Source organism: Agaricus bisporus, assembly GCF_000300575.1.
Source record: "Agaricus bisporus var. bisporus H97 unplaced genomic scaffold AGABI2scaffold_3, whole genome shotgun sequence".
NCBI lineage: Eukaryota > Fungi > Basidiomycota > Agaricomycetes > Agaricales > Agaricaceae > Agaricus > Agaricus bisporus.
In genome coordinates this window covers 118,094-130,815 of record NW_006267366.1, presented here as the reverse complement: position 1 = coordinate 130,815, position 12,722 = coordinate 118,094, and the positions used below count along the sequence as shown (strand labels likewise).

The window sequence follows — 12,722 nt, the reverse complement described above, 5'->3', positions numbered from 1 at the left end:
AGTAAGTAAAAGTACTACTTCTCGTGCGAGCCTTCTGAAATCTCCTATCTACGAAGTGTGTTCAAATCTCCCAGATGTATGTAAGACCCTTTAGACCCCCTCGCGACCAAAGGACCCTGACGGTGAACTGCCATCTGTCTTCCTGTCGTCTAAATGGAATTGATCAGGAGAAGCCTTGAAGGTGTCGGAACCTTGGCCACGGCGCTGCCTCGATCACATGCATCTTTCATTTCGTTCTTCTCTATTTCAGCTTTCCATATACGCTTAGACTGCTGGCTTCTGAGAAACCGGAACTGATAATCCGTCGAGAAATTATATCTTGAGCATGCCGAAACCGACAGCTCATCCGAGTCAGCGGCAGTACATCTATGAACATTTACGATTTTTCTCTCTTGAGGGCTGAGCGCTGAGGAATCACTACCAATGCGGTGAGTGTATTGAATTTGCGCTTCGAGCTTCAAACTTCAAGAGAATGACGTAGAGGGTGTTTAATGAAGACAGCCGATGCACCGCCAAATACTTATTGAGATGTGACGAAGATGATTATGTAGTTAGGGGCTATTCTGGAAAGTAACGACCATTATAGTTTGGCGAAACATGGGAATGGAAAAGCGTTGTTCTTTCACCGTCTCGTGTGAAGACATAGGTTACTCTAGTAGATCTGTAAGCGAAAGTCGACGTTCCGCAGCAGCGCACGTGTATGCCATTGCTAACCTCGGCTAGATGCGAGGCGTGATTCTCCTATTACCTGAGTTGCTTATGTAACGTAGCTAGTCAAATAACATTACAAGCTGTGACGCGTTTCTTGCGTCAGTAGTGTATGATCGGTATCACGGTCGTCAACAATGACCAGGACTAGTTTCATCAACGTAAAATATTCGTAGTACCTTTGGAGTAGGCAAGGAAGCCCGGTCATCGAAGTTACTACCCTTAACGTCAGCTCTGCCATTTGAATTCAATTTGCTTCACACGCAATTACTTGGTTCGTCGAAGAGGGGTTCTCTCACACTGATGTGGCACTGCCATATGCAACCAATTACACGCGAGAATGCTTCATCGATGGGAATCCCCTTGGCTAATGTTACACAATGTCCATATCTTCCTCTCTTCCGACCTGCTTCCGACTCGCCTCGTGTTTTCCATTTAGATATACAGAATTGAAAACTTATCATTGTTATCTCATAAAGACCCCTTCTTTGTATCACTAAGTTCAGGGATGAGCCGGTGATTAGTGATGCATGTTATATGATAGGTGGGCTTGTTGTCAACCCCAATTCCCGAAAGTTTGACCCTCGTCTCTTGCTGATCGATGATCACCGGCGGTATGAGGCGGTATGTGAAAGTACTACCGTACCGAATAACATCAACGAGGCGATGACATTGACAATTGTCAGGCTTCGCTTGCTTCGCGCGATCAATGAACTGAATCGATGATCTAACCCCGTATCTAGATCTGTCCCATTAGACTTGGAAGACAATATCGTTGTCACAATGTTTTTTTTGTAAATTGTATGTATGTAGTATTCGGTAATCTATCTGTAAATCGGCCGGTAAACGGCCACATCCACCTTCATCTCCGAGTTAATGGACGGCCTTCTCTATCTGGAAGTCCTGATCAGGCCATTCTTCAAGAGCAACAGTTTTCGTCCGGCCGGAGAGAGTGGTGTCCGGATATTAAAATTCACGAACCTCGGATGTATGCAAAAGCCTAAAAACGAAGGCTCAACGACCACATTAAATAGATTTCCAGAACGACAACTCACTTAATCATGCAGTTTCGAGATTAAGTAGTTGACGATGAACGCTTTACCGAAAGAGGTACCGAGCGACGGAGTGTCACTAGTCACGGGGGTCACAACCTCTTTCTCCTTCGTCCCCACCTCTCGCGGGATTTCTCTTTAACCTGCCCACCACCTGTCCTATCTTCTGGAGGGGGACAATTAGCAAAAGGAGGGCTGCTACGTATCTGAGCAGTCCCGTAGCTCTCTACGTACGGTCAAGGAATCTCTCCACAGTCGACCCGCCCGCCCGTCGGGGCTTCTTTTCTACTCCAAGGGAAATATACTACCAGGAGAGCCGGCCAGGGTTTCTAGCCCAGTTCCCTATCACCTCTAACCTTCATGTTCGCCATAAGCTATCCGGGTTGAACTATCAGATATCACGGATTATGCCGATCTGTCAAAGCACGAGCTAATTATAAGCCCCGAGTCGCCTCATTTCTCAGGCCAGAAGGTGTTCAGTCAGCAGTGTGGGAGAGCGTTGCAAATGTTTTGGTTCTCAAAGGATGAGTTTGTGAATTCATCTAATCGGTAAACCAAAGCGTTGGTATACGATAAGGAGGCGAGAATCTTTTAAATTAAAATTCCGACTGCCAGGCTGAACTAGTGGGATTGTGGTAGAAAAGCATATACGTCCTTATATGTGCATTTCTCCTTTGTCCTTTACTAGCAGCATCGCCGCCGCCGCCCGTATTTTCCGCCTAGCCTTTAGCGGCACTGTCCTCTTGGATTCTGCTCGACATGACGACTTGAATGCGTGATCATGGAAGCACATCGTTAAAAGCAGGTACACCGCGGATTTAACCAAGTTCCATATGCTGGGAGTAGGGTCTGTAGGGATCACACCACACCGATAATCATCGGCGCGTTATCGAATTTGGGCGTGTGAAAGAACAAGTTCCGTGAAACACTTTTGCGTATTTCACGCTATCGCAAGCTAGTGGAACGGTCCAAGGCGATTCTATATTCAAGTGATAATGTCAAAGGCGGGGAGAAGTCGTGATTATGATTATCAGCTAAAGTTGGTGTAAGTACCGAAGATCCGAGCCACTTATCGTATGTTCTATCATCTATCATTGAACAGGGGTCTGGACTCTGCATATAATGCGGAGTAAAGGACCCAATGCCGATGTATATATTTTAAAACATGTTTCTGTAATTGCATTCTACTCTTTTACAGACAGCGAAGATCAATTTGTTGTTGGTCTAGAGCGCTAGCTCCAAGAAAAACCCCAACAAAGCTGACTCTCGTCTCCAACCACGACTTGACTATTTACCCACTCCACTTTCTTGAGCTGTTTTGAATCTTTGCTCTCCCTCAATAACAAATTGTGAGCGTTTGTTAATTTGATTTTTCGAGATTGGTTTTTTCGTCGAGAGAGTCTTGGGATTTGAAAATGTGTATGTGGAGGGGGATGGAGAGAATTGGATTTGGAAGAGGAGTTTTTTTAGGGAATCAGCGGGGTGGAGAGATCACTTTGGATTACCTCGGAGACAAAAAGGTGCCACTGGCCGCCGAACTATCAAGGGTTTTCCCCCTCCCCTACAGAGAGAGAGTACGGCAGTGGCGCTAGGGGGAAGCTTGGCATCTTCGGCTTATATTCTCCTCGCTGTTGGTGGAGTGTTGGGCTTTTTAACTCCTTTGCTCTCTCTCTCTTTCTCTTCCCTCCCCAACAACTTATCTTTCCCCCTCTTCATGCGATGTCTTCTCTCTGATATTGACCATCGTTCTTTTTTAGATTTGGGAATGTCGAGTCTGTCGCGTGCCGAGTACGGCAAAGCCAATGTCCGAGTGTTCCGAATTGTGAGGGGGGATGGGAAATGGCATCATGTTGTTGAGTACAACGTTACGGTACTTTTGCAGGGAGATATTTCGACCAGGTGTGTATCTTTCAATCTCCTTTTTTTCATTATGCACAAAACAACACGTCGTTTCGCATTGGTACGCGTGTGTTTTTTTGGATGGGATGTTTTTTTTCGGCACGGCATGACATGACCTTTTTGTTGGAAGAGAGGCCTGGGATGAAATGCCAAGTCGGCTTGAAAGGTCTAGACCGTTGGCCGATAAGTTATGATGTGTTTTTAAGGAATTGTTCGGTTTCAGGGGGTTATTAACACATTACTGATGGTACCTTTGATCAACTTTTTTTTTTTTTTTTTCTAAAAACACGCATATAGTTATACTCAAGCAGATAATTCGGTGGTTGTTGCCACAGATTCTGGTGTGTACCTTAATTTTGTTGACACGTATCTCTTTTTTAAATAACTGGGTTCCTGACTTTTGATTTTCTTTTCTTTTCTTTTCTCGTTCGTTCGTTCTCGTGGTTACCCCCTTGAACCTGGGGTTTATAATGGTATGAATAGTGAAGAACATCATTTACTGTGCGTATATCAATCACCTTCTTAAACCCCCTCCCTCCCCCCCGCGTCTCTCTCTCCTTCCCTTCCCTTCCCTCTCACTCACTTGATATATTAGATATTGCGAAAATATCCCCTCACATTCTCTCACCTGAGAAATTCGCTCTTCACCTCGGTACATTTATAGTTTCGAAATATGGTCATATCGAGAAAGCGGATGTGAGAGTTGAACAATTGAGATGGAAGAGGATTTCTGTGCCTGGGAATGGGAATGGGGATGGGGATGAAAAAGAAAAGGAAGGTGGGGAGAAGGAGTATGGGCATGAGCATGCGTTTTGGAGAGATGGAGAGGAGAAGAGGATTGTTAATGTTGTCGTGCGTTTTCTATTTTTTTTTTCGATTTTTAGTAGTTTTCTTTTTGTTGGAGAAGGACTGATTTTTGAATTGTTAGGTTGATAAGAGGAAGGAAAAGGATGAATTGATTGCTAGCGTTAGTGCTGGTATATCCGACCTCCTAGGTAACTAAAACACACATTTCCTAATTATGTCCTCTAATTTCCTCAAACGCAAGTCCTCAAATCCACGGGTTCATCATTCACTGATTTCATTCAAGACGAATTCACTACTCTCATCCCCGTCAACGATCGTATTTTTTCGACATCAATCGATTTGATATATACGTTTCAAGATATTTCTATTCCTTTACCCAAAGACGAGACAAAGAAAGTGGAGTTTGAGGTTGTGGTGAGGGAGGGGGAGGAAGGATATAAAGGAAGTGTGTGGGATGAAGGAGTGTTTGAGAGAGCTAGGAAGGCGACGGTGGAGGTTTTTGCGAAAGATGAGAGTGCTAGTGTTCAGGTGAGTTTGAAGGTTTTCTTCGTTCTTTTCCACGTGGGCGGCGCGCGGTGAGTTCGGGCAGGGATGATGGTGGAACCCCGAATAAACGTTCCCGTTCGTACTTATTTGGGTTTTGGTTGGGATCACATCGTGGTGGCGTTTTTTTTTGATGTGGCCGGTTGATTTGACAACCCGATATTTTTTTCTTTTTTTTTTTTCCCTGAAGAGATCATATGACATTGTGTTGTGACACATGTCAGCTATGTTTTTTTTTCTTGTGGCGATGGATGACGAAAGCCATTTGTTCATTCTTTTTTAATTTTGGGGAAGCGGGATGCGTGATTGATGCTCCAATTTGCATTGTTGCTTTCACTTCGGGATCTATATGTGGGTTTATTGTACTCAACTATTTCAGGCTACGCTGTTCAAGATGGGACAAAGGATTATCGAGGAGAATGAGGGGATACGAGAAGTGCGTTATGCATTACCAAACAAACATTATATTCCAGTGAATATGGAGTATATTGGGATTGATAATCTTACTCCGTGCGTGTTTTTTTTTTTATCTCTTTTTCATTTCGACTGCGGAGGGATCTTTCCGGAGTGTCACCTCCTAATTGTACGGGAAACCTTCTCTCTCGAGAAAGAGATTTTCCGCTGCAAAAAGATCAGATTTCGAATCTTGTTTGGTCATGGTTTCAAGAAGCGCAGCAGCTCATGTGAGCGCAATTCAAAAAAAAAAATTATCGTGCCCCAATTCTTGAATCGAAGGCTCTATTTTTAACAACCGATCTTGGGTCAAATCGGGATCTGACAAGGGATTGCCCCCGATTTGATGGCGGGAGGGGGGGGGTCTTTTGGCATTATTGAAAGCCCCCGGGCGTTTGGTGCGATAGAGGATTTTTTACTTGTTTCCCTTGGAGTGTTGCAAGCGAGCGTAGCTGAACATGTTTTTATTTTTTTTTAGGGCAAAGGCGGAAGTGTTTTGCCCGATTGGGGCGCCGAGGTGAGTTGTGCGTTGTGATTGTTGACGTCAGTTGATGTCCGGATGGGTACAGTGGGTTGATCTCCGCTACGATCTCGCGCAAATAGAAGACGTCATGTCTCAGAGAGGTGGTCTGTGCGCAAGTGGGGAAGAGTGGCGACGACGAGGAAGGGCAGCGAGGACGAAGAGACGACCAACACGAGGGGGGGTGGGTTGTATGCAGGGTTCGGCGGGGGTGGGGGGAGGAAGGGCAGGCGTGGTTGTCAAGGGGGGGCTAGCGTGTGAAGATGACGTGTGGGGAGAGTAACAGAGTTTGGAAATAATCTGATCTTTTATAACTACACCGTCATTGCTTCAGCTGAGAAGAAGATGGGAGGCGACCACAAGTGCCCCGTCTGCCAGGCCACCTTTACCCGCCCTCAGCATGTTGCCCGCCACATGCGTTCTCGTGAGTGCATTAGTGAATTATCATCACCCCAGCTGACTCTCCACAGACACCGGCGACAGACCGTACAAGTGTCAGTATTGCGGTGACCAGTTTGCACGAAGGTGTGCTCCACTCCTCACTCCCCTCGCTCCAGTCCCTCACCCAGCTCCAGCGATCTCCTCTCGAGACATATCAACAAGTGCCATGCCAATGAAAAGCCCGTCCCTGTCCAAGGCAGACGAAAGGGCTCCGCTTCGGCCTCTCGCGCTACCACCTCTAAACAGGCCTGCGACCAGTGTGTCCAGTCGTCTCTCCCCTGCGATGGCAGCAACCCCTGCGGTGTGTTTTAGTCATGAAATCAGTGATCTATGTCTGACCCAACTCAGTGAAATGCGTTCAGCGCAAGTGCAGATGCACCTATGTCAAATTCCACCGCCAGACAGCCCCCGTAGGCCCAGGCCACAATCCTCGCCCCAATGTCCCCGATATGCCTCCCAACTCGGCTGCCATCGCTTCTCGCCTCCCCATGTCCTACCCCTCTGACGACTTTTTCCTCCAGCCACCCCCCGCCGCGGCTGACCCACTCTACCCTTCTCAGACTTTTTCTTTTCCTTCTCTCTATGCAGATACGTCCAACCAGGACTTTACCTCTAAATATAGGGCCCAGGCCGAAATGCTCAAGAGTAATCCGCATTTTGCATCCGCCGGCGGCGGTGGGTCTGTGGGTCCCGGTATGTCCCACATGTACAGCGATCCTCGCTCCGCCCCCGGTGCACCCTCTTGGGTCCCCTGGGAAGGCTATCATCAACTCCATGGTAATACTCTTAATTATCGTCGTTAGACAAAACTGTAGCGCTAAACATGCATATTATTCTACCCTCGGTTTTCATCCATCTAGATAAGGATATGCAGCGTGGCCCTGAACCCTTGTCACACCGCCAGCCTCATCACTCATACGTGAATAGCCAGGGAATTCCTCACCCACTCCAACATTCTCCTCCTTCTGGCGCCGGAAACCCCTACCCCCATTCGGTCCAGCCTTCTGCGGCCTATCTACGTCGCGGATCCGTCGAATTTGGATCTAGCAGCGACGGAAGCCATGACAGTCCCACCACCGCAGAACAGTCGATTCCATCTTCCGCTACCTCGTCCAACGTTCATCTCCCCCTCGATAATCTCTCCATGCAACAATCCCAGCCGTTGCCTTTTAACGTAAGTCCATCATCTTCTGTTGCCATCTCGTGCTTCTGTCGCTCATTTCCGTCCCAATCTAGCCTTTAGACAACTTGTCGGATCATCATGGTGATTATCGTAACGGTGCGTCTTTTTGACTTGATGTTCTTTTCTGTTTCTGATCGTGTCCCAGGCCTAGCCAATGCCAACGCCGGCGGTGCAACCTCGTTCTTTCCGCGTATGATGAATCTTGAGAATGGTGAGGGTATGTCCTCGCTGTCCCAAGTTCCCGCGGATGATCCAGATGCGACACCGATGCCGCTGAAAGAGAATCCTCCTCTATCCGCCCCGCCTGTCGCGATGACTCTTCCTCTGAAGAGTTCGAGCGCTGCTGCCGCAGGTGGAGGGAACAACTTGTTCATGAACCAGAGTAACAGCGGCGAGCCCAAGGAGTTTCGAGATTTTTGGAAACAATATGTGAGGACACCGTTGAGCGGACCCGATGGGGCTCCGATCTCTTCACCGCCCTCCTCTGCGTCCCTTAATGGCGGCGCCATGTCTCCTCCAGGCTATAGACGACAGCGGGTGGCTTCAATGCCTAGTTCCAAAACGCCGGCGATTGCGACGTCGTTGCAGTCGGCCCATTTACAACAACGGCACAATGATCGTGCTGTGGGTGGTGGCGAATCGGGTGTACGGACGACCTTGCATGACGATTTGAAGAGTTATGAAGCTGCTGTTATGGCTAGAAAGGCTCCTACGAATTTGAATCTGATTCCGAAGAATCGGAGAGGGACCGTTTCGGCTTTACCGCCTCCGTCGTCGGCCGCTGGATTTGGAGGAGGCGTTCAGGGTGTTGGTATTCCTTCGTCCCTCGAATTTGATACCTTTTTCCAAAATCCCCAACAAGACCGATTTGAGTATGATGCGAGACCAAACAGTGCTTCGACGGATAGGAGTGGTTCTTCGGGTGATGGAGGATCGTCGTTTTCTCTTGGTGGTGCATATATGCACCCTCATCCCCCGCAAAGTCAACAATTGCAGAGTCCTCATCTTGCTGGGGCGCAATTTATGATACGGAGAGGGTCACCGTCGGCGTCGAGTACGAGTACGACGGGGGGTGAATCGTCTTCTAGAGCTTCTTCGGTGTCTGCCGTGGATATTGGTCCTGATGGTCAGGAAAGGCATCATCATCATCATCATAATGAGGATGCGTATGCTGGGAATGGAGGGAGACCTTCGTACAAGAGGTTGGCGTCGACGACTTTGGCACCTGTGAAGGCTAAGAAGAGAGCCTCGGGGTTGTTGAAAGTGGGAAGGGGAACGTCACCGACGGTGATTGAGATGAGTGGTGAGGGACATGGAGGTGATGAGGTTGAATCGCCTACGTCGGATGTTGCGCAGAGTTTTGCTTCGAGTGCGTTGGGTATTCATTGAACATTCGAATGAATGAATGTAGTACGAAAAATTCGTTCCTCCTTGACTCTTTTTTGAGTATGTATATGAAACCTGTATCCATATGTTCTTTTTTTTTCTCTTTTCTCGAGTTTTTGAACGATTCATGTATTTCTCTCCGTCCTTTTTGACTTTTTTTGACTCTTTTTTGTGAACACGAGTTAGGGTTGTAATATAGTATGGTTCCCCGTAGTTTTTAGTCTTTTTAAAGTACGCTTTTTTTACAGAGTATTACACGTAGTACGAGTATAAGACGATTTTTTTTCGTTTAGAGTTTTTGGATTTTTTTTTGGATTTTTGGGTTGTTTTGGGTGTTTTTGGTGGGTTGTTGGCGTGGTGTTAATGAAAGGGGGAGGGATTGATTTGAGTACTGTATGGAGTTGGGGAATTGAATTTGTGTTTTCCCTCTGTTTTTTCGTATGACAAGGCTCTGGGTATCATGAGCAGTTTCCCTCTTACGTTGTGTGTCACGCATAGCTTGTAGTTGAGAAAGGGAGACACATTATTTACGGTGATTTTTGTTTTTGTTTTTTTGGGTGCCCACGAGGATCGGGGTTTTCGTGCTGCGTGATGTTGATATCTATCAATGATAGGATGATATTGAAGCAAGGCTGCCAAAGTTGGTTTAAGTCGGTTGTTATGACAATTTATGTATATAATCGTCTCTCTTGTTTTTTTTTTTTCGTTAGAATTAGGAGGTTTTTGGTGGTGGTGAGTTTTATACATTATCTACGGTTGTACGGTGATTTTGTGAGAGTTTGTTTTTTTGATTGTCATTGAGGAGAGAGAGACATTTTGTTTGGTGGTTTTGAGTGATGAAACGATATCTATCAGTGATAGATGTTGAATGATATGGTGTCGATGGACGGTTATATCCAAAGGTGGTTTAAGTCGGTTGTTATGACAATTTATAACAGATTTTTTCAAGATTTTTTCACCGTCCTGTTTGTTTTGTTTTGTGTTTTTCGTTATGAAAAAAAAAATAGAATTAGGAGGGTGATCGAGTTTTTTGATATTCGTGCATGTGGTTGAAAGAGGGGTTGGTTAAACGAGATGATGAGTCGAATAATTCGATGATCAACAAAGACTGGAAATGAATTATAAAATGAAAGGTTGGGTCTAGACGAGGCTAGATTTCCATTCTTGAGATTTAAGGTTTTCCTCTATATACTTTTTATTAACTCTGATTGAATTCGTTTTTTTACCTCGTCCCTCTAACGATTCTGTTGTCGAATTATCTGTTTTCTGTTTTCTGTTTTTTTTTTTTTGGCCCTTTTGGCGATGGGTTTGTGTGCTTCTAGCGTGGTGGACTATTTTTAGATGTATTGTTTTTGTTCATGGTTGTTCAGGGTGTCAGGGAAAGATTCGTTTTTACAATAAGAAAAAGCTTGTCACTCGGTAATATCTAGGGTTGAACTTGAATGGATGATGATGATCTGAAGGGTTTTTGATTGTTTTTTTCAGATAGGGACTTTTGTGGGTTTTTTCTTGTCTTATGTGTTTATTTTTATTTTTATTTCGTTCTTGAAAAGGGAGCTTGCTTTGGCTTTTGATTGAGTGCTTGTTTTTTTTTTTTGCTTGGGTTTGATTCTTGGCGTCGTGATTGAGATATGTACTTATGAGTTGGTGGAACAATGTGCTTTTTGGACTGGCATTTTCTTTTCGTGGAAGAAGGTTTCTATTCGTTATTTTATAGAATAGGTGGTTCTTTTAATAATGTCGAAAAGTTCGATACCTCGGCCCAAGTCTCCGATATGTCTACGCCGAAAGGGAAAAAAAGTCTCTGAGAAAGGAAGTCCAAGTCAAGCTTCTGTTCTCGTGGCGAGTCTCGGGTCTCGTCTTAGAATAGAAACAATGCGGGAAGAAGACAGATATCGGAGGGCCGTTGAATCGTTTGGGTCGTGTATGTTCTTTAAACACGTTTTATTGGTCACTTGGGTTGACCTCGTGAGTTTAGTAGAAAATTCGTTACGAAGCAGAGGATTGAGAGCCGTTGGGCGTTTGTGGGTTGGTCGGTTGGGGTAGACCGATGATTAGACGAAGGAAAGCTGCCAGGTGGGTCACAATGAATCTCACTCCACCTCCCTCTTCGAGCTGGTTTATCATCACTCCCGATTTTGTGGTATACAATTCGGTGGAAATGGATAGATTCAGCGCTACGGAAAAACGAGACTACGCTATGAGCGCTTCGGGTGAGAATGTATGATAATAATATATCAAGGTTATATAATGGGTCTTTCCAAAGTCGACAAAATGTCGTCGGCGCTTCTGCTAGATAGAATTTTTTATACATATGTTTGACTATAGAGGAGATAACCCTCAAATATGGGTGTCAAAACGAGTACTCTTGTGAAATAAGATACCGCCACCTATCAATTAAAAATCGAACCTCACACGCTATGAAAAGGATTTCGGAGATAATTCGCGCTATAGCTTGACTGCAAATAAAGAGTTTGTCCGAACGAGATCTGCGATGTACGCAAAATGAAACTGACAAACGAGCTTATTCAATTTGTGGAGTATAAATTGACTGCAATTGAGAGGCCCGATAACTTCGAACTCTGAAGCATCGGGATACTCAGTGGGAATAGATAGGTATCAATTGGTTACCGGTTACCGGTTACTATATTTGTAGGTCCCATTCAAACTCACCTGAGCTTCGTTACATGTCTTGTCGCGAAAACTTTTACGTATCACAATAATTGACTGTCATACGGTGAATTTTTCGTGATTGATAGATGAACATTGCGGTATCAGAACATCTAGAAACTCTGATGATTGTGGGAAATTCGGCTAGGAATATGATCATCACATATACCGTCAAAAGGAAACTTGAAAGACAGATGTGTACTGCGGATAGTGAGGCAACTCTCCCTAAGGGATCGCTTGCCAATGGGTTACCTGAAGCATTGGTGAGGTTTCATGTCAGCCAGACTTGCATGGCAAAATGATGCATACCCTACATATCTCCGAGCAAAGTTTTTGAGGATAATCGTAGCTCCGCGAACCTTCGTCCAATCACAGTATGGTAAGCTTGTGGTAGATAGCGGCCTTATCCGGGAACCGGTCGATTTGGCCTCTTTGCCTTAGGTTTGTCGGGCCTGGCGGCCGTGAAGACACTTATTTTTGCCCAATAAACAGAATCTGGTTTCACCGGGTTAAGCTACTTGTTCGAAAGAGATTTGAAAGTCCTCATAAAGAGATCAGGTTGTCAGCCCCAAACCGGCATCCGCTTGTCCAGTTAGCCCTACATAGGCTTGATTTTTTTCCCTTGGGTTCAAAGACTCTTGATCATGTTCTTCAAGCCTTCGACACGGAAAGCAGAGTTATGTTTGCATGCGTCCGTTCCTCAATCCTTCAGGCAACAACATGAGGAACCGATAATCTCATCCGATAGTACATCCGAGATGAAATTCGAGTCGCCGCGATGTATCAACACGTGTTACGGTGCCGCCCTCTTACTTATAATCTTGCCAAGTATCGATTGCCTCTTTATCAATTCCTCGGAGTCGGAGTTCTACTTCCACTGTGGGACTTTCGTTCCATATGTATGTTTCTACGGAACGCAAATAATCCCAGGGATGTTGAGTGTAAGAACCGCCCAGTATATATGTAACACGTAGCGGCAAGAATTATTGTACCGCAATAAGGACAAACCACGCGGTGAAGTCTTAAATCGATACAAAGGATATATCATGGATATATCATA

General features: G+C 45.5%; 4 protein-coding genes across 4 annotated transcripts; 3 read left to right on the top strand and 1 right to left on the bottom strand.

Annotated features, from left to right (window-relative positions):
- Positions 1 to 3,525: 3,525 nt before the first annotated feature.
- Positions 3,526 to 6,065, top strand: AGABI2DRAFT_65743 (hypothetical protein; the record flags this gene model as incomplete). Its single annotated transcript, XM_006458832.1, has 8 exons — positions 3,526 to 3,659; positions 3,957 to 4,000; positions 4,255 to 4,511; positions 4,588 to 4,654; positions 4,708 to 4,994; positions 5,389 to 5,525; positions 5,941 to 5,979; positions 6,032 to 6,065. 8 exons carry the CDS (start codon positions 3,526 to 3,528, stop codon positions 6,063 to 6,065), a joined length of 999 nt encoding a protein of 332 aa, XP_006458895.1.
- Positions 6,066 to 6,907: 842 nt separating this feature from the next.
- AGABI2DRAFT_191023 (hypothetical protein) lies at positions 6,908 to 7,330 on the top strand (the record flags this gene model as incomplete). The annotated part of the gene is made up of 2 exons (XM_006458831.1): positions 6,908 to 7,200; positions 7,284 to 7,330. Coding segments are annotated over exons 1-2 (336 nt in total), but the record flags the coding sequence as incomplete, so codon positions are not given.
- A 350-nt stretch (positions 7,331 to 7,680) lies between these two features.
- On the bottom strand, positions 7,681 to 8,035 carry AGABI2DRAFT_134481 (hypothetical protein). The gene is made up of 2 exons (XM_006458830.1): positions 7,752 to 8,035; positions 7,681 to 7,702 (listed from the first exon to the last, which is right to left on the bottom strand). Exons 1-2 carry the CDS (start codon positions 7,978 to 7,980, stop codon positions 7,692 to 7,694), a joined length of 240 nt encoding a protein of 79 aa, XP_006458893.1. The 5' UTR covers positions 7,981 to 8,035; the 3' UTR covers positions 7,681 to 7,691.
- Positions 8,036 to 8,099: 64 nt separating this feature from the next.
- On the top strand, positions 8,100 to 9,205 carry AGABI2DRAFT_191020 (hypothetical protein). Its single transcript, XM_006458829.1, has one exon. It carries the CDS (start codon positions 8,114 to 8,116, stop codon positions 8,993 to 8,995), a length of 882 nt encoding a protein of 293 aa, XP_006458892.1. The 5' UTR covers positions 8,100 to 8,113; the 3' UTR covers positions 8,996 to 9,205.
- Positions 9,206 to 12,722: the final 3,517 nt, after the last annotated feature.